Consider the following 22355-nt stretch of genomic DNA (forward strand, 5'->3'; position numbering starts at 1 on the left):
ACTGACGCACTGGTCATTATCAATGTCTGGGCTGTCAAAAACCGCACTATCTGACTGCTGGTCTAATGTGCCCTCCTCACCCTTATTTAGCGCCGTGAGGTTTGGCATAGAATTGTCAGACTGCAACATAGCAGAAACGGTTAAATTATAAGACCAATTAAATTAATACCTTGTTACCCAAAGTGAAGTTGGACCTTTGCAACGGCTGAGACTCCTCCATTAGATGTGGCGGTCTCACCCAAGACTCCGATCTTGCCGCTCGTGTCGAGCGGCGGCCAATTCTAATTGCAACCCAGCCATTACATTTGCGTAACATAGGAATGAAACCGGGTTCCGGAGTGGAAACCTACAAAACATACTGAACATGTGGTAGATTCATGTACAGACATTGCAGTAAAACTTCATTTTTAGTCTTTGCTGGTGCCGTACTCATTATGCAGACAGACAACACAATAGACAAAGACAGACACATGCACGACTCAGTAAAATTGTTACTTAAGGTGTGTAATATACATATATATATGGCCGAAGTGCATTCACATGGCCAGCCTATATAAAACCTGAACCAAAAATTCCCACTAACACCCCTGCGCCTCCGGTGGAGTAGAGATGTAGGACAGGAACGTTCTGGAATTACAAACAGGAAGAAACAGGAAGCATGGTTAAAATGGCCCCCATGCCATGCTTACACTGATAATCACAGGTCAGGTTACAATACATGCCTCCTGTGTTTAATATAGGCTCAATAGTCTATTAATATAACCTATGGTGCATATGAATCTGGCAGCCTGTCATGCAGCATATTATAAGTTTTTCTTCCCTTGCAGCAGCGCTGCCTGATCAGACTTGTCCCCCCCCCCCCTCCCCCTGTGCTCCGTGTGTCTCAGCGGGGAGCGGGTGCCGGGAAGCTGACCTGGTCATTGCAGGGAGGCGGGGGACGCTTGTGAGGAGAGCGGCCGAGTGAACTGAGTTCGGCTGGCTGGAGCGGCGTGTAGCGGCTTCCGGCGGCGCTAGTGATAGCGCTGTGCTGCGGCGGTTCTCCCCCTCGTAGCGCTGGCTTTGAAGTCCGTACAGCGCGGACGGAGCTGCTGGGGCGGGCGCTGGTATTAGCGGCGGGTGCGGGCGGCGGTGATGAACACGGACCCCACACAGCGGGGCGGCAGCGCGCGCTGACCGCCCCGTCCCCCCCTTCATACCTTGTCTCCTTGTAGGGAGGGCTGCGACGGGGCTTCTTTCTGTAAGCTCCGTCCAGCTGTTGCATCAGTTCATGGCTGCGACGGGGCTTCTTTCTGTAAGCTCCGTCCAGCTCTTGCAGCAGTTCAGTGAGCTGCATGTGGCTGTGAGGGTGCTCTTTGTGAGGACCGACACGCCATGCGCTGCTCCGTGCAGCGGCACTATCCCGGACCCATGTTTTTAGTAGAAACTGGGAAGGGATGTGCTGGAGTAGTATAAAAAAGTAAAAATTAAAATCAATATTCAAAGAAAAGTGTGGGAACCCACACAAGCCTCTGTTAGTGCATGAGCACAGAAAAAACACTGGGGTACTCGGAGATATGGAGGAGTGGAGAGTTCTAAATTTAAATATTCAGTGCCCTGTTTCCTGCGGAAGCCGTCCATATCCCAAGAGTACTCCAGTGACCCCTAGTGGATGAAAAAGAAAATAAAGCAGCCAGTATTCACCCTGCACAGAAACAACCCACCCAAATCTAACTCTCTCTGCACATTTTATATCTGCCCCCCCCCCTGCAGTGCACATGGTTTTGCCCAACTGCTAAAAAAATTCCTGCTGTGAACAACTTGGAATTACCCCCAGAGACAGGGGGGGGGGGAGGGGGGGAGGGGCTATCCAATTCTTACAGGTGAAAATAAATTTATTTATTTTTGCGTGTTTTTTTTTTTTTTTTTTTCCCTATGCTTCAGCCGTATTTTTTTTTACAGGCTATGCAATTTAGTCGCCTGTAAAACAATACATTATCTCCCAAAAACACACAGATCAGTGAAACCTGTGTATTTTTGTGAGAAACAGCCCCATTTTCAAACAGTAGCCACACTAGAGCATCAGTAAAACTAAGACTTACATAAGTAAAGCATAATTGTAAGGTAGCAAACCTAGAGCTATAACTGCAACAAGAGGATGATACAAGTTACAGAAACAGTACAGGTGTATAGCATGTTCAACGGCTTACTACTGAGAAAAAGGAAAGTGTCACTGAGCATATATGTATGTATGTGTATAGATACGTGTATATATATATATATATATTTATATATATATATATATATGTGTATGTATGTATATATATATATATATATATATATATATATATAAAAGCAATACCCAATATGAGCTAGGACAGCCTATTGTTTGATCAATATTAGACAATTGTTTCTAGACTAAAGGCGCAATCCTCAGGTAGTCTCTCCGCTAGCAAAAGACAATAGTATTTTACATGAAAGATGGGTGGGTCCTGAGGTGCGCCTGTGATTAATTGGTTGTTAAATTACACCACCATTACCATTTGATTTATCATATATTAAAAATAATTTATATGCAAAAAAACGTATTAAAGATGATGTCTAGAGTACACTGGATATATGAATAACAAATGTATTTTAAAACATATAAAAAGTTTAAGAAAGACAAAAATGTACTAGTTATACTGTAAAATTCATAGATATCATATTAAGTCAATTGATGGAAACTTTAACTTGAGGTGCCTCCCAGAGTTTTTTTGATAGTTATCAGAGCGGCTGTGGCTTATTTAGTACAGAGGTGGCCAAGCAACACACATCCACAGTCCCCGTGGTGAGTAGGGGACTGAAGGTGCAGTCAGACACTGTGCTCAGGGCCTAGGTACTGGCTGGCAAAATGGTGCTGACTGTACATGCAGCGGATCACCACTCATGTTGTAGTAGCCATCTGGAGCCGAAGGCAGCCTCTCTACGGGGGGCTCTGGCGCTGTGCTGACAAACTTCTCGAACCTTGCAAACCACTCCTCAAGGGACCTTGGGTTTTGACAAGGAGTCTGAAAAATAGCATGGATTGGATGATATAATGTGGGCAATTTGGAAAGCACTACACATTAAGATAATGAGGAGTCAGGCAATCTGGAAATAAACTGTTAAGAGTAAGAAAAAGCAGATGATTTCATTCACTCCTTCACACATAGGAGCCTTTGTTGATAAGATATTAATCAGACCTGAATATATTCATATATATTTTGGGGGATGCTTAGAAAAACAACATATAGCCAGTAGTTTAGGGAATATGAAAGATGTTTAAAGTTGCAGCATACTCTAGGAGACTCAAAGATCAAGTGTCATCTGATGGACTCAAGGAAAAACAAGTAACACAAGTGTAATAATCCTTTTTTCTCTTACGTCTTAGTGGATACTGGGGTCCATTTAGTACCATGGGGTATAGAAGGGTCCACTAGGAGCCTTGGGCACTTTAAGAATTTGATAGTGTACGCTGACTCCTCCCTCTATGCCCCTCCTACCAGACTCAGTTTAGAAAATGTGCCCGGAGGAACCGGTCACGCTTAGGGAAGCTCCTGAAGGTTTTCTGCATTTATTTTCTATTTGTTATTTTCAGGAAGGTCTGGTTGGCACCAGTCTGCCAGCTTCGTGGGACTTGGGGGGGAAGGACTGCCCAACCTCCTATAGGGTTAATGGTCCCGTTCCCCGCTGACAGGACATTGAGATCCTGAGGAACCATTCGCAAGCCCCATCACAGCGAGCGTACATTCCCGCAGCACGCCGCCACCCCTAACAGAGCCAGAAGAAAGAAGAGTGGTTAGTGGGTCGCCGGCTATTATGGCGGCATGAGGGTACAGAGCGCAGCGCTGAGGAGCAGGCTGCGTCTCCAGGCTCAGATCAGCGTAAGCTTCACAGCTATGAGGGGCAAGCTGAGTCATCCTGTACAGTACCCACACTGGCAAATACGCTTACAGGGGCTATGTCCCACTGTTTAAGCATCTAAAACACCTCAGACAGTTTAAAATAAAACCGGGAAGACCGCGGGCCATTAAGGGGGCGGGGCTTTACTATGAGCGGCTCACCAGCGCCATTATCTCTCTGCAGTTCCATACAGACAGACTGGCAGGGAAGCACAACTTCTCCAGAAGGACTCCAGCTTGCCTCAGCGGTACCAGGGGGTCATAGTAAAGGGGGGAGCATTATTAGAGTACTAAGCCCCTATCAGGGTACTTAGCCTGCGACCCAGCTAAGCTTGGCATTAGCACTAACTGCGCGGTGTGGCTGGCTCCTATATACTCTGTCTCTCCCTGGAAGAGCTTTGTGTGGGTTAACTGTGTTTTAACCTCGTGTGTGTGTGTGTGTGTGTGTGTGTGTGTGTGTGTGTGTGTGTGTGTGTGTGTGTGAGATCAGGCAATGAGTGTGTTTCATGCACGGCAGAATGTCTTCCTCATGGGGATCACTACAGTGTACTCAGGCTAGTGGGTCCGAACCAGCATGGTTGGATTCCCTTAAAGGGATGATCTCAAATATTTTGAATGAATTATCCCATAATGAAAGAAAGATGCAATACTTAAGGCAGGCTGTGGATGATCTGATGAATAGAGATTCAGTTCCGATACCGGCGTCTTAGACCCCTACCATTTGTCCGCAAAACCGTACACTGGCCCAGATCCTGCAGGCTGACACTGATGAAGACGTATCAGACGCAGAGGATGGTGAGGTGGACTCAGGAGGGGGGATGCTTCTCTGTCACAAGGAATACAGGCCCTGATAGAAGCTATTAGAGATGTCCCTCACATTCCTGATAAGGTGACAGAGGAGGATGAGGAATCTTATTTTAATGTAAAAAAGAAATCCTCTGCTACTTTTCCTGCATCAAAAGAGTTGAATTCCCGATTTGAAGAGACTTGGGTTAATCCTGACAAGAAATTTCAGATCCCTAAAAGGTTACTCAAATCCTTCCCTTTTCCTCAGGATGATAGGAAGAAATGGGAAAATCCACATTGTTGATGTATCTAGATTTGACCACTCTCAAATCTGTATATACAGCTGCTGGGGTGGCCCAAAGACCCACTGTTGCTTGTGCATGGATCACTAGGGACATTGCAAAAAGGTCAGGTAACCTAATTGAGGGATTAGATTCCTTATCCAGGGGGAAGGTAGTTTTACTCCTACAACATATACAGGACTCTACAAATGTTATGGTGGAGGCCATAAAAGAAATAGAATTGCTCAACGCACACACCACTGCCATGGCAGTGTTAGCATGCAGGGGCTTATAGCTACGCCAGTGTACTGCGAATGCAGATTCCAGGAAAGGCGTGGAAAGCCTACCATTCACAGGTGAGGCCCTATTTGGAGATGAACTGGATACGTGGATATCCAAGGCTACGGTGGGAAAGTCTACATATCTTCCTTCCGCAGCCCCTCAGTTAGGAAGACCTACTCGACTCCAACTTTGCAGTCTTTTCGGACAGCCAAATTTAAAAATAAAACCAGAGGTTCTTCTACAGCCTCCAGAGGCAATAGAAGTAAACCCAGAAAACCAGCAACTGCAGGTTCACAGGAACAGAACTCAGGTTCTGTTTCCTCAAAGCCTTCAGCATGACGATGGACCGCACTGCCTGGAAGACAGGCATGTGGGAGCCCGATTAAGAGATTTCAGTCACATATGGGCGACATCATGCCAGGATCCCTGGGAGAAAGATCTTATCACCCAGGGGTACAGGCTGGACTTTCAGAAACTCCCACCTCACAGATTCTTCAAATCAGGCTTACCAGCTTCTCAGGAAGCAAGTATGACTTTACAGGAAGCAATTCAAAAACTGGTACAGACTCAGGTCATTGTTCTAGTTACACCTCATCTGCGCAACAAATACTTATCTTAGTTGTATGTATGTAAACGCCAGAAGCATTACTGGTAAAAAGGGTGAACTAGAAATACTTGCAGCAAGCAAACAGTATGATATTATAGGCATTACTGAAACTTGGTGGGACGAATCTCATGATTGGAAAGTCAATCTAGAGGGCTATACTCTGTTTACCCGAGACAGACTAAATAAAAAGGGTGGAGAGGTGTGTCTTTACGTAAAAAGCCGTTTTTAAAACCTGATATACGGGAAGATATTCAGGAGGGGACTGTCTCGACTGTAGACACTGTCGAGACATTATGGGTAGAAATTGCATGCGGGGAAAAAGGAATAAAAAAGTTAGTATTGGGTGTATGCTATAGGCTGCCTGGTATCAACGCATCTGATGATGAATTGTTACTAAAGCAAATTGAAAGAGCAGCAGGAGTAGGAGACATAGTAGTGATGGGAGATTTTAACTATCCAGAGATAAACTGGAAAAACGATTCATGTGATACTGCTAGGGGCAATATGTTTTTAAACACACTTAATGATAACTACTTAGTTCAACTAATTGAGGAACCAACTAGGTACAATGCAATCTTAGACCTGGTATTAACAAACAATGGGGATTTGGTATCAAGTATTATAGTAGGGGAACCCATAGGAAACAGCGACCACAATATGGTCACATTCAGTATCAGTTTCCATAAACAGCCCTATACTGGCTCAACTAGGACTCTAAACATTTAGCAAAGCAAATTTTGAAAAGATGAGGGTTTTTTTCAGGCATATTAAATGGGAAGGTTTGTTTTTAGGAAAAAATACTACGGAGAAATGGGAGGTGCTAAAATTCCTGCTAGCTAAAAATACACTCACATTTATTCCTACGAGCAGCAAAAAAAGGAATAAAAATCATAAACCGATGTGGCTTAACAAAAAGATTAAGGAACTTATGGGCAAGAAAAGGCGAGCATTTAAAATACAAATCTGACGGGGAAGCAGAGTCATTTCAGCACTTTAAGGAATGTAACAAAATATGCAAAAAGGAAATAAGAGCGGCTAAAGTAGAAACTGAAAAACTAGTAGCAAAGGAAAGCAAAGCGAATCCCAAAAAATTCTTTAAAGAGATTAAAGAAGGAGAGTATAGGCCCTTTAAAAGACAAGCTGGGAATGATAATGACATAGCGGACACACTAAATGAGTTTTTTTCAACAGTATTTACTAGAGAGGACCCAATTCAGGGACTAACATATAATCTCAATAATGAGAATATCCCACTGATAGGTACTTATTTAAGCGAGGGAGTAGTCTGTGACCGATTAAAACATTTAAAGATTAATAAGTCACCAGGTCCCGATGGTATTCACCCAAGGGTTCTAATGGAGCTTCATTCTGAACTTGCAAAACCGCTATTTTTGATCTTTAAGGATTCAGTAATATCCGGTATGGTTCCCAAAGACTGGCCTATAGCGGAAGTAGTGCCTATATTCAAAAAGGGAAGTAAAGCTGAACCAGGTAATTATAGACCAGTTAGTCTTACATCTATAGTGGGGAAAGTATTGGAAGGTATTCTAAGAGATAGTATTCAGAAGTTCCTTGAAGTCAATAAGGTCATTAAAAGGAATCAACATGTGTTTATGAAGGACAGATCCTGTCAAACCAACTTACTTGGCTTTTATGAAACAGTAAGCGCAAACCTAGATCAGGGTAAAGAGGTGGATGTAATCTTTTTAGATTTTGCCAAAGCGTTCGATACTGTACCACACATGAGACTTATCTACAAGCTACAAGAATCAGGGCTAGTTAGCACAATATGCACTTGGGTCAAAAACTGGTTAGATAATAGGGAGCAGCGCGTTGTGGTTAATGGATCTTTTTCAACTTGGACTGAAGTGCTAAGTGGTGTGCCGCAAGGCTCAGTATTAGGACCGCTATTGTTCAATATTTTCATTAACAATCTAACAGAAGGTCTAGAGAGCATGGTGTCAATTTTTGCAGATGATACCAAATTGTGTAAAGTTATAAATGCGGAGGGGGATGCTGAGTCGCTTCAGAATGACTTAGTTAAATTAGAAGCTTGGGCAGAATGCGCTTCAATACAGACAAGTGTAAGGTAATGCACTGTGGTAACAAGAACAAAAATAACACCTACCTACTTAATGGGGTAAAATTAGGGGATTCTGTACTGGAAAAGGACTTAGGTGTTCTCATAGATAGCAAACTAAGCATTAGTACCCAAAGTAGGATTGCAGCAAAGAAGGCTAATAAGATATTAGCATGCATAAAACGGGGAATTGATGCTAGGGATGAGAGTATTATACTCCCGTTATATAAATCACTTGTGAGGCCACACCTTGAATACTGTGTACAATTCTGGGCACCTTACTACAAAAAGGATATCCTGGAGCTAGAAAAGGTTCAAAGGCGGGCGACCAAACTAATTAAGGGTATGGAGACGCTGGAATACGAGGAAAGGCTTGCAAGACTAGGCATGTTTACACTGGAAATGAGGAGATTAAGAGGGGACATGATCAACATTTACAAATATATAAGGGGACCATATACAGATCTTGCGCAGGACCTGTTTTTGGTTAGATCAACACAGAGAACTCGTGGACACTTGCTCAGGTTAGAGGAGAGGAGATTCCACACAATACGGCGTAAAGGCTTTTTTACGGTAAGGAAGATACGTATTTGGAATTCCCTGCCTGAGGGAGTTGTAATGGCCAACTCAGTCAACACCTTTAAGAATGGGTTAGATAAATTCCTAATGGATAAGGATATCCAGGGTTACGGGGCATAGTCACGCACTATGGTTATTATAAAAAAGAGGGGTTAATCGGAACGGCAGTCAGCAACTTCAGTCAAAATTTTATACAAAATAATCGTGCATAGGAGACCACAAATAGGTTGAACCCGATGGACAATTGTCTTTTTTTCAACCTTAGTTACTATGTTACTATGTTATTATTCCAACCTGTTTGTGGTACCGAAGCCGGACGGTTCGGTAAGACCCATTTTTCAACCTCAAGTCACTGAACCCGTACTTACGGGTGTTCAGATTCAAGATGGAGTCTCTGAGAGTGGTGATCTCAGGTCTGGAGGAGGGGGATTTCCTGGTGTCTCTGGATATCAAGGATACGTACCTTCATATTCCAATCTAGCCACCTCATCAGGCTTATCTAAGGTTTACATTACAGGACTGTCACTACCAGTTCCAGGCCCTGCCATTTGGCCTCTCCACAGCACCGAGGGTGTTCACCAAGGTAATGGCAGAGATGATGTTTCTCCTCCGCAAACAGGGAGTGAACATAATTTCGTACCTGGACGATCTGCTGGTAAAGCCACCATCCAGAAAGAGGTTGTTGGACAACATTGCCCTCTCAACTCGTCTACTCCGGGATAAAGGGTGGATTCTGAACCTACCAAAAGCTCACCTGGAACCAACACGGAGGCTACCGTTCTAGGGGATGATACTAGATACGGAGGCACAGAAGGTATTCCTTCCATTGGAAAAGGCTTTGTAATCCAGTCGATGGTACGGGATGTTCTGAAACCAACCCAGATATCTGTGCATCTATGCATTCGCCTTCTGGGGAAGATGGTACCCGCTTACGAGGCACTAGAGTATGGAAGGTTTCACGCAAGGCCCTTCTAGCTAGATCTGTTGGACAAATGGTCCGGATCGCATCTCCACATGCACCAGAAGATACATCTGTCGCCAAGAGCCAGGATTTCTCTTCTGTGGTGGCTTCAGACTTCTCGCCTGACAGAGGGCCAAAGGTTCCGGATTCAAAATTGGATTCTGCTAACCACAGATGCAAGCCTCAGAGGTTGGGGAGCAGTCACCCAAGGGGAACAGTTCCAAGGAAAATGATAAAGTCAGGAAACCATTCTCCCAATCAACATTCTGGAACTAAGGGCCATATACAACGCCCTTCTACAGGCTTCACATCATCTTCAAGATCAAGCCATTCAGGTTCAGTAGGACAATGTGACGGCAGTAACGTACATAAACCGGCAGGGCAGAACGAAGAGCAGAGCATTAATGTCAGAGGTGACAAGGATTCTCCTCTGGGCAGAAAGACACGCTGTGGCGTTGTCGTCAATCTTCATTCCTGGAGTGGAAAACTGGGAAGCAGACTTCCTCAGCAGTCACGACCTCCACCCAGGAGAGTGGGGCCTTCACCCGGAGGTGTTCGGGTGCTTGACACGTCGGGGGGGGGGGGGGGGTCCTCAAATCGACATGATGGCCTCTCATCTCAACAAGAAGCTTAAGCTGTATTGTTCCACAGGCTGTGGTGGTGGACGCTCTGGTGACTCCATGGGTTTACCAGATGGTGTATGTGGTGATGGTGTACATTATTAGTGTACTAAGTCCCTTACCAGGGTTCTTAGTCTGTGATCCGGCTAAGCTTGGCATTAGCGATAAGGTCGCGGTGGGGGCTGGCTCCAAACATCTGTGTCTCCCTGAAGGGCTCTTTGTGGGTTAATTGTGCTTAACCTTTCCTCTGTGTGTGTGTGTGTGTGTGTGTGTGTGTGTGTGTGTGTGTGTCACATTACATTATGTCAGGCAAAGAGTGCGTGTCTTGTACCGCAGAGTGTTCCTCTTCACCAGGGTGCTCACTACTGGGTACTCAGGGTTCACAGACTAGCGGGGCTGAACCAGAATGGGTTAATTCTCTTAAGGGGATGATCTCAACACTTTCTACAAAATTGTCCCGCAATGAGAAAGAGACGCGATACTTAAAACAGACTGTGGATGAGTTTATGAACAGAGACTCCCCAAGACAGCATCTGAATCCCCTCCCATTTGTCCGCAAAAGCGATCTCTGGCCCATATCCTGCAGTCTGACTCTGACAGGTTAGACATGGAGGAGGGGGAGGTGGACTCAGAGTGCGGGGGATGCAGCTCTGTCACAGGGAATAGAGGCTATCAGAGATGTTCTGCATATTCCTGATAAGGTGTCAGAGGAGTGTGAGGAATCTTATTTTAATGTAAAAAAGAAGTCCTCAGTCACTTTTTTTACTGCATCAAAGGAATTGAATACCCTGTTTGAAGAACCATGGGTTAATCCTGATAAGAAATTTCAGATCTCTAAAAGGTTGCTCTCTTTTCCTTTTCCTCTGGAGGATAGGAAAAAATGGAAAAGTCCACCGATAGTGGAGCATCAGTCTCTAGGCTGTCACGTAAAATTATATTGCCTGTTCCTGGTACAGCCTCTCTGAAAGACACAGCTGATCGTAAAATTGAGACTACACTCAAATCATTGTACACAGCTGCTGGGGTGGCCCAATTACCCAATATTGCATGTGCGTGGATCACAAAAGCCATTGCAAATTGGTCAGGTAACCTAATTGAAGGGTTAGATTCCTTGTCTATGGGGGATGTTGTCTTACTCCTGCAGCATATACAGGACTCTGCGAACTTTATGGTGGAAGCCATAAAGGAAATAGGCGTACTTAATGCATGCGCCACCGCTATGGCAGTGTCGGCACGCAGAGGCTTGTGGCTACGCCAGTGGACTGCTGATGCGGATTCCAGGAAAGGCGTGGAAGGCCTACCATTCACAGGAGAGGCCTTGTTCGGAGATGAATTAGACAAATGGATCTCCACAGCTACTGCGGGTAAGTCTTCGCATCTTCCTTTCGCAACTTCCCCAACCAAGAAGACTTATTCAGCTTTTAAGTTACAGTCCTTTTGGATGGCCAAGTTCAAATCCACGGGTGCTTCTACGTCCTCCAGCGGCGCAAGAGGTAAACCATGCAAACCAGCAACAGCAGGTGCTCAAGTACAGAGCTCAGGCTCTGCTTCCTCAAAGACTTCAGCATGACGGTGGACCGCAATGCCTGGAAGGCTGTCAGTTGGAAGCTCGCCTACAATTCTTCCGTCAAATCTGGTCAAATTCGTGCCAGGATCCCTGGGTCATAAATCTTATTTCCCAGGGTTACAGACTGGAATTCCAAGAGCTCCTACCTCACAGATTCTTCAAATCAGGCTTACCAGTTTCACAAGAGTCAAGTATAACTTTACAACATGCCATCCAAAAACTGGTACAGACTCACGTCATTGTTCCAGTTCCACCTCATCAGCTAAACCAGGGGTACTATTCCAACTTGATTGTAGTACCGAAACCGGACCGTTCAGTAAGACCAATTTTGAACCTCAAGTCTTTGAACCCGTGCTTACGTGTCTTCAAATTCAAGATGGAGTGTCTGAAAGCGGTGATCTCAGGTCTGGAGGAGGGGGAATTCCTAGTGTCTCTGGATATCAAAGATGCGTACCTTTACATTCCGATCTGGCTGCCTTATCAGGCTTACCTACGGTTTGCACTGCAAGACTGTCACTACCAGTTCCAGTCCCTGCCATTTGGTCTCTTCACGGCACCGAGGATGTTTCTACTCCGCGAACAGGGAGTGAACATAATTCCGTACCTGGACGATCTCTTGATAAAAGCACCATCCAGGGAGAGGTTGCTGGACCGCATTGCTCTCTCAACCAAACTTCTCCAGGATCATGGGTGGATTCTGAACCTTCCGCAATATCACCTAGAGCCAACATGAAGGCTCCCATTCCTGGGAATGATACTGGATACGGAGTCGCAGAAGGTGTTCCTTCCGTTGGAAAAGGCATTAGTGATCCAGTCGATGGTTCGGGATGTCCTGAAGCCAAACCGGATATCGGTGCATCTATGCATTGGCCTTCTGGGGAAAATGGTGGCATCTTACGAGGCTCTTCAATGTGGAAGGTTTCACGCAAGACCCTTCCAGTTCGATCTGTTGGACAAATGGTCCGGATGGCATCTTCACATGCACCAGAGGATCCGTCTGTCGCCAAAAGCCAGGATCTCCTTTCTGTGGTGGCTACAGACTTCTCACCTCATCGCGGATCGGAGGTTCGGAATTCAGAATTGGATTCTGCTAACCACAGACTCAAGCCTCAGAGGTTGGGGAGCAGTCACTCGGGGTGCAGTTTCAAGGAAGATGGTCCAGTCAGGAAGTCGTCCTTCCAATCAACATTCTGGAACTCAGGGCCATATACAACACCCTTCTGCAGGTCTCACATCTTCTTCAAGATCAGGCCATTCAGGTCCAGTCGGACAATGTGACAGCAGTAACGTACATAAACCGACAGGGCGGAACGAAAAGCAGAGCAGCAATGTCAGAGGTAGAAAAAAAAGGAAATTTACACAGTTCTCCACATGCGCTCACATATAATGAACAATCTAAATTCCTTATACTTAGATAGATAGGGGGTTCATCCACATCGGTCACAGTAAGTCCAAGAACTTCAGCTGAAACTTCCTCTGGCCCGTTTATCAATAAAAAAAGGGGACAAGAGAAAAAAACAATATAGTGTAGTATGTTTTTCCAATGTTCAAGAGAAAGTCTTATCAGTGGATTATTTATGAATAGTGGAGGCGTAGTGCTTCATAATAGTTATTCTTCCATCAAAATTTATTCGTACCGTACTCACACCCAAGTGCAATAGGAATCCTATTGCACTTGGGTGTGAGTACGGTACGAATAATTTTTGGTGGAAGAATAACTATTATGAAGCACTACGCCTCCACTATTCATAAATAATCCACTGACAAGACTTTCTCTTGAACATTGGAAAAACATACTACACTATATTGTTTTTTTCTCTTGTCCCCTTTTTTTATTGATAAACGGGCCAGAGGAAGTTTCAGCTGAAGTTCTTGGACTTACTGTGACCGATGTGGATGAACCCCCTATCTATCTAAGTATAAGGAATTTAGATTGTTCATTATATGTGAGCGCATGTGGAGAACTGTGTAAATTTCCTTTTTTTTCTATCAGTTTCATAGCACGTTAGGTGAACGTGCCTACAGAGTTTACCATTTGCAGCTCCCGAGTGCGCAGTAGGAGATATCTATTTGTTTTTTCTGTGTATCAAATGTCAGAAGTGTCAAGAATTCTCCTCTGGGCAGAGAGAAACGCTGTGGCATTGTCAGTGGTCTTCATTCCGGGAGTAGACAACTGGGAAGCAGACTTCCTCAGCAGACACGACCTGCACCCGGGGGAGTGGGGCCTTCACCCGGAAGTGTTCAGGTGTTTTACAAGTCGATGGGGATATCCACAAATTGACATGATGGCCTCTCGTCTCAACAAGAAGCTCAAGCGGTATTGTTCCAGGTTGAGAGACCCACAGGCGGTTGCGGTAGACGCCCTGACGACTCCATGGGTCTATCAGATGGTGTACGTGTTTCATCCACTTCCTCTGATCCCAAGAATTCCAAAGAGAATAAAAAGGGAACAGGTTCAAGCAATTCTAATTGCTCCGGACTGGCCAAGAAGAGCCTGGTACGCCGACCTTCTGGAGATGCTCCTCGAAGATCCTTGGCCTCTTCCTCTTCGCGAAGATCTTCTGCAACAGGGCCCGTTCATCTATCAGGACTTACCATGGCTACATTTGACGGCATGGAAGTTGAATGGCTGATTCTAGCCAGGAGAGGGATCCCTAACAAGGTTATCCCGACTATGATCCAAGCCAGGAAGGGGGTAACGTCTAAGCATTACCATCGTATTTGGAAGAAATGCGTCTCTTGGTGTGAGAGCAGAAAATTTTCTGGGATGAAATTACATCTAGGACTTTTCCTGCTTTTTCTACAAGCAGGAGTGGATGTGGGCCTACGTCAGGGCTCCATAAAAGTCCAAATTTCGGCCTTGTCCATTTTCTTTCAGAAACAATTGGCTTCTCTCCCTGAGGTCCAGACGTTCTTGAAAGGTGTTCTGCACATCCAACCTCCCTTTGTGCCTCCCACGGCACCTTGGGATTTCGATGTGGTGCTGCATTTCCTCCAATCGGACTGGTTTGAGCCGTTACAGGAGGTGGACATAAAATATCGACCAACCTATTGTGGTTCCAGTTGTCACCGACACCTCTGCTACTTCAAAGTCTTTCGATGTCATGAGAGCTTTGAAGGTGTGTGTGAAAAGAACAGCTCATCACAGAAAGACGGACTCGCTGTTTGTTCTTTATGATCCCAATAAAATTGGGTGTCCTGCTTCAAAGCAGACAATTGCATGCTGGATCAGACTTACTATCCAGCATGCTTATTCCACGGCAAGTTTGCCGCGTCCAAAATCTGTACAGGCCCACTCTACTAGGTCGGTGGGTTCTTCCTGGGCGGCTGCCCGGGGTGTCTCGGCTTTACAGCTCTGCCGAGCAGCTACTTGGTCAGGTTCGAACACGTTTGCTAAGTTCTACAAGTTCGATACTTTGGCCTCTGAGGACCTTCAGTTTGGTCAGTCAGTTCTGCAGGAACCTCGGCACACTCCCACCCGGTTTTGGGAGCTTTGGTACATCCCCATGGTACTAAATGAACCCCAGTATCCTCTAGGACGTAAGAGAAAATAGGATTTTAATTGCCTACCGGTAAATCCTTTTCTCGTAGTCCGTAGAGGATACTGGGCGCCCGCCCAGTGCTTCGTTCTTCCTGCACTGTTACTTGGTTAAGTAATGTTGGTTCAGTTGTTGCTGTTACTGTTTCAAGTTTGGTTAGCTTGGCTTTCCTCTAATTGTGTGTGCTAGTTAGAAATCTCACCACTATCCTTATCTATCCTTCTCTCAAAGTATGTCCGTCTCCTCGGGCACAGTTTCCTAGACTGAGTCTGGTAGGAGGGGCATAGAGGGAGGAGCCAGCCCACACTATCAAATTCTTAAAGTGCCCATGGCTCCTAGTGGACCCGCCTTTACCCCATGGTACTAAATGGACCCCAGTATCCTCTACGGACTACGAGAAAGGTTATCGGTAGGTAATTAAAATCCTATTTTCTGGGTGTCCTAATAGGATTAGTGTCAGCGTAGTAGTGTACTGTCAATCACTGGTTCTAACTGCAGCTACAGTACATCAAAACATGTAATTATAGACCAATCCTGTTTTTACAGCTGCCTCTAGCTGACAACCTCTCATTCAACCTCCCTTACCCCCTCACAGGTGCCATGAGTCTCTCTTACTCCCTCACATTCCCATCCCTGGTGTTTTGAGATAACACCAAAATTTCACCCTCATATTCCTACCTGTCCTAATCCACCCTTTTCCCTACACCTATAAGGAGCAAGACCTAACTTTTGCCAGGAATGCCACATATGACATTTCTTTCTGCTGCTTTGGTCAGACAGGTAAGTATTTCTGAATTCCTACTTAAAACTACTATAGATCCTATTGATATGATGAGATATTTAGTAATAATGAACACTTTCAGCACTGCACCCCATAAAGACATGGAAAATACATTAGTAAGGATATATAGTCTCTCCATAGTGTATGTGTGCGCATGGAAAGACGTGCCTAAATATTGTGTTATATTTCCCCTTGTAGCTGGGAAAACAAAGACATATATGCAGCAGGAATCCGAAACCTCCGTGTGCGGGAACTGAAGAACCAAGACTGTATGAATGCAGTACAGGCTGGCCTGGGTTCCATCATCCCCCTGCAGCTTCTAACCAATCTGACTGCCCTGGAGATGGAGCTTAGAACCTGTGGGCTGCCATTTATCAATCTGGAGTTTTTAAAGGTACAGTCGCTAAATTGTTGATGCATACTTGGACATCCAAGCCCATTCTATGGGTATATGTTGAATTTGCCGGCTGTCGGGATCCCCGAGTTCAGGATATGGATATCGGAAGCCCGACAGCTGGCAATGCCGGCAGCAGGAATACCGGCGCAACAGGACTATTCCCACTCGTAGGACACCCATAGAGTGGGAATAGAACCAGTGGCGAGCGCAGTGAGCCCGCAAGGGGACTCTTTGCAATCGCCCCAATGCCGTCATACTGGCGGCCGGGATGCTACTGTATGTGTATTGACGTCCGGCATCCTGGCTGTCGGTAAATCATACTGAACCCATTCTAGGATGTTCACATTAGCGTATTTTACTTGATTAGTGCTGCTTTAAACATGCTTTTATCTTCTAGGCTCACACGATGTATCAGGTGGGTCTCATGGAGACTGATCAGCACATAGAGTTTTTCTGGTGTGCTTTGGAGATGTTTACTCAGGAAGAACTTTGTAAGTTCATCAAATTTGCTTGCAATCAGGAGCGTATTCCCTTCACATGTCCATGTAAAGATGGGGGACCAGACACTGCACATGTCCCACCATATCCCATGAAAATAGCGCCACCCGATGGAGCAACAGGTAAAGTGAATAGGAGTGAATGAATCACTACTCATTAAAATGCTATACTATTGTTGTCCTAGAACAATAGGGCTTTGTGGTATGTAATTAGTGATCTACATCATAAAGCAATATAATAGTTTTCTGGATAACAGGTGATGACGCGCTTCTGAGAGTAATGGACTCTGTTTCTGGTACATCATTTTATAACATGTTATAATGGGAGAATGAAATGTTGTATTCGTGCTAAGTGTGATTAAGGTTTGTTTGTTCCCACTTAGCACTGTGTGCCCCCAGGCTGGGGTTGCTGTAATATCCATTTTATCAGGGACACATGAACTGCACAGGTTCTGTGGCTCGCTGACTTTAAGTCTACATTTTACCTGATTGAAATCAGCTATACAGCCTGTTTAATTTATGTGTACCTTTTTTATAGGGGTATTATAGCAACCCTAGCCAAGACCCTGGATTTTTTGGAGTATCCACTCCTAAACAAATCCAAGGAAATGCCAGAGTATCTTGTCATGTGCGTTTTTTGGCGTATCCGCCCCTATATAAATCCTGGGAGGTAAGAGCCACCTTTTATGCATTTTCTGAGATATCGATCCATAAATTCTGGGAGGTGAGAGTCCCCTTGTCATGTATGTTTTCTGGAATATATACCCTTCTTTAAATAAAGAGGCTTTTTGAGATAACAGAATAGTGTCACCTGTGATCTTAAGGCTGAACATTAACAGGATAACTTACGCTGCAAACACATTTCATCACTAAATTCTATACATATTTATTTTGCTTTTCTGGCCCCGTGTTCTCTAACACAAGCATGGCCAACCTGTGGCTCTTCAGATGTTACAAAACTGCAAGTACCAGCATGCCCTGCCACAGTTTTGCTATTAAGGGATGCTAAAACTGTGGCAAGGCATACTGGGATGCAGCTAAAGAGCCACAGGTTGGCCAGGCCTGACTAACATTTAGCAGTGTACACTCAGGATTCTAATGGTTACTTTCATTTGGCTAAACATGGGAAATATGTTTTTCAGGTTCCCCTGACTCCAGATACATCCGTGTGGAAACCTGCATGTTCATGATAAAGCTCCCTCAGTACTCTTCCCTTGAAATAATGCTTGAGAAACTGAAGCACGCCATCCACTATCGGGAAGACCCACTCAGTGGTTGACCATAATCTGACCAGCAGAGGAGTAGGTGAAAGAATGGAGGACACAGTCCATTTAGGACTTATAATTGCTCACAAGCAAGAACTGTCACGTACCCCGTGGACAGAACACAGAGGAAACAAGATTACTGAACTTTTATTTTTTATTTTTTCCTTTCTGCCCAAACTCGCACAATTACCTCTTGTATTTGTGAAGTCTCTGGTGGGGTTTTTGCCTTGTTTGTGAATTGTTTTGTAGAATAATTTTAGTACTGATTGATGTGAGCAGAATACTTGATTTTCTCCCCAAATGCTACGCTCTAGAGTCTTTAGAACACCTAGTATTTGGGGCAAAACTTAAAGAAAAACAATGTCCAGTTATTTTATACCGTGACTGGAGGAACAGGAGATAATAAGAAATAACAGGCTTTCTGTAAATAAGAATACACACCGTAATATTATTTAATGATAAATTATTTCCAGAATACAGGAATGTATCACACTGGATATGGAGCTGTGAAAAAAAAGTATGTTTTTTTATTTTAGTTATTTTGCAAAGTAATATTTAAGTTATAATAGTTCTAATAAGCACTGGATTCGGCTGGCTGTACATAGTCTAATGTTGTGGGAAATATTCATCTTACTATCTTGGCAATTTTGGTTGGTCTTTTCTCAGTATTTAGAAATATATAGGAACACGAGCTGCACAGGGATATTTTTTTTATTAAGAAGTATTTTTATTTAAAAAGTTGTTTTTATTTGAAATATATGACTCGGCTCAGCTTCTTAGACTGATGGGGTCCAGGTGTGAGGGAGCATTCTCCGGAGAACTTGAATCTGTGGCCTTATGGTGCTGAGAATGGGAAGGTGTCTGGGCTCGTACAGAGTTATACAATGCACTGTATTTGTTAAGGGCTCTGTTCATATGCAGCACGTAATGTGATGGCAGAAGAGAGTGTTATATGTGGGTGGATCCTCGTGGGAGCTGTGAGACTAATGTACACAAAAGGATTTTAATAACATCCGTAAAAAAATTTGGATAATACCAGCTCATGTCATCAGAGATGGACTTTCACAGAGGGCAAGGAAATACGTGCATTTTGATTTTACACAGTAGACCTAATATGTATTGGAAGGAAAAATTGTTTTCCTTGTAAACCACAAAAGTAGGCGCAAGCGAAAGCTGCCGATGGAAAAAAATTGACCCAATTGGATCTCACCCCTGATCCAGAACAATTTACACACAAAATCATACAAGGTAGGGTCAATGAATTCCTTTGGCAATATGTATTGGTCTCACTTGTCAAATATGCAGAGAACCTGGAGTCATTATTATGACCAGTGTACAGTAAACTAAGTTATTTGCAACCACACGTTGCAGCACCAGTAAGGCTGTATAGAGCGCTGTGTGCCAGGGGGAAAGAACGGTCAGCACCAGGTAAAAAGTGTGACCGATAAGAGGTAAGTAACTTGAAGCCTAGACATTTGGCAGAATATTATTAGTGCAACATAAGCCGTATATCGTTTGTTCCTTCTAATTGACCAGCACTTATTTAGGTAAATAAAGGCACCAGAAGTAATAGTATAATCAGTCTCCGATAAGTATATTACATATTGGAGCAGATACACTCTTGCAACCTTAACTCACTAACAGAACATTGAGCTAAAGTGAAAATGGCCCAAACTGAGTGGGATGATGCCTTACTCAGAGATTATTGCAGCTCAGACTTAAGCCCGTTAAAGTCTTCTTTAGTGGTGGATGCAGTCTGGGAGTAAAGGTTCAGGTGCTGCTGGAAATGACAACACTATATCTATGCAGTGACAACATGTGAGTGGCACAGTCCAGTGATGGGGATACAGTTCTACAGGATACATAGCCTGAACTAATGACACGGACAGTATAACTGTAGACCATGATAATGTAGTGTGGGAATAAATTGCTTTACTATGTTAGCCAGGGAGATATTGCTACATTATTTATATCACTAAAAGATTTTAAGCCAATTAACTATCAGATTAAGTTGTTTGTCCCTCCGCTGATATTAATTCAGTATACATTATATACGTCTGTTCTCCCATTACATACATGCTTATAAGACGTTGAGCACCACATTAATGGCATTACTATGCAATGCGTATTATGCCATACTATTACCTTTATGTCTGGGTACATGTAATGCAGCAATTATTTAGCTTTGGCAATATTGGACATGTTCTCTGTTCAGGAAGTACCCATATTATCAGTAGGACTTACAGATGTACTTAGGTTGTTGTGGGCTCTTCTTAGCTTTGCTTGCTAAATGGTCACTGAAGGTTGTTGGAAGTGGAGTTTTGGTAAAGCAGACGTGACAAATCCCAGTTCAGGACCTGTGCATGCTGTAGAGCCAACAGGACAGCAAAGCTGCATTGTTTCAGGGGATCACTAAACACTAATGTCAAAGAAACCAACAAAAGAGTCTGAGTTCTGCAAATGTTATAGGTTATGTTTATATTATTATTCCAGTCACCAACACTACAACATCCTACAACATCCTCCCCAGGAAATTAGCTACTCTGAAAAGATCTTTGTTTTAGCAATTTGCAGAGGGTCCTGGCCATCAGACTGGGAAAGGTAAATGTGCTGCTACCGTGAGTTAGAAGTGCTCCTTTCTCCCGCACTACCGCCTCCAATAAACGCCACCAGTTTTGCCAGGTAAAAGATTATTATGGCGCCGGAGGAGAATGACTCACTTGAAATAGAAACACTTTTTAGCATGGGTTTAAGTGCAACATATCTACTTTTTGAGCCCTGAAAGTGTGCTGTACAGTTGATGTATATTTATTATTGCAGTTATCTATGGTTGCATATAACAAATCCTTTAACTCAATGCCATTTCCCTTGTCTGTATTGGTATTAAAGACACTGCTCTCTGTACATGAAGCATAATAAATAAGGAAAAGTGTCATAAGAATAAACATTTGAATTTGAATGTCCTTAGTTTATTGTGTTGTTTGTAAATACATATACTACATACTCGGAGGTCAAGAAAAATATCTACAGTAAGAGCCAGAAAAAGACATTTTGTGGGGGGCGTGGCCTAGCCGGCAACAGGGGAAGACGTGTCCCTGGAAAGCTCCAGCCTGCTTTTCCCCTTTCTAAGCCCTAACCTGGGCCCCTGCCCACTCAGCAGCACAGAAATTGCTCCCTGGACCCTCCAGATCTCCCTGCTCTGAGGGACCGAAGCCGCGGAATCGGGGGGGACCTGCGCTGCCCCCTGCGGATTGCGGCCTACTCCATCCACAAAAGCCGGGGCCTCGATTTTGGAAGCGGGCCGCCGAGAACGGCCGTCACCCGGACCCGACCCGATCGCCACCGCGGACCCCCAGCCTCACCTGGACGCCGCTCCTCGGCCCCCGACGGACCCCGGTGCCCTGGAGGGGAAGGGGGAAAGGTGAACCTGCTGGGTGCATCAGCCGAGGCGCCTGTGACTGGCGGCCGGCGGCCATCTTGCGGCTGGCACCGCTCGGCGCCTGAGACCTCCTGCAGCACGCTCGCTTTGACCCCCCGGAGATCCAGCACCCTCGCTCTCTCCTACTGAGACCCGGCTGCACTGCTCTAGATATAAAAAGGGTGGAGGACTGCTGGGAAACCCATAGAGGAAACTGCTGTTTGCTGCTGGATGGCAGACATCTTGTGACTGGCACCATACTCACACTGCTTCACAGGTGGGAGCTGAAGGTCTCACTGCAGTCCCTGGTCCCTGTGCTCTGTCACATGTAGTGTAGAGCTCACTCCTGCTGTCATCTCTGCCATTTTCGCGCTCAGTCCCTACTGTGTCACCCAGCCACCATTTCTTTGCCGTAGAGGACCCGGAATTTTCTCTTAACCCATGGCCCTGCGGCCTGACTGTCTCTTTTTTGCAAGTTTACTCTTATACTGATGGCCGGCTAGCCACCTAGACTCTGGGGTGGCGCGCTGGTGCTGACCCTGACGGGATGATGCTCTAATCACACAACGTTACTTCTGATGTTCTACTGACGTACCCAAGGTGCCCCATGGTGAGAGGAAAGAAAGGACCGCAAGGGAGAGGAAGGAAGTCACATACACTCACCCCGAAGCGTTCAATGGATACCCCGACCTCGGTTGACATGAGGCAATTTCTTCTCCCCCAGGGCTCCGCCCCCACGGCGGACGCCTCACTACCCTCGACCCCACGTCTCTCGCCTGTCTCGGACTCGGCTTCC

The 22355-nt window shown here is 44.9% G+C and overlaps 1 protein-coding gene across 4 annotated transcripts in view; it reads left to right on the forward strand.

Annotated features, from left to right (window-relative positions):
- The window catches only part of HECTD4 (HECT domain E3 ubiquitin protein ligase 4), a 547332-nt gene extending 526228 nt beyond the window's left edge, over positions 1-21104 (forward strand). For all 4 annotated transcript variants that reach the window (XM_063964358.1, XM_063964361.1, XM_063964359.1 and 1 more), the window contains exons 74-76: positions 16181-16376; positions 16777-16999; positions 18019-21104. In XM_063964358.1, the coding sequence (XP_063820428.1) occupies positions 16181-16376; positions 16777-16999; positions 18019-18155 (556 nt within the window). In that variant the 3' untranslated portion in view covers positions 18156-21104. The remainder of the gene's footprint in view (positions 1-16180; positions 16377-16776; positions 17000-18018) is intronic.
- Positions 21105-22355: the final 1251 nt, after the last annotated feature.

Source organism: Pseudophryne corroboree, chromosome 1, assembly GCF_028390025.1.
Source record: "Pseudophryne corroboree isolate aPseCor3 chromosome 1, aPseCor3.hap2, whole genome shotgun sequence".
NCBI lineage: Eukaryota > Metazoa > Chordata > Amphibia > Anura > Myobatrachidae > Pseudophryne > Pseudophryne corroboree.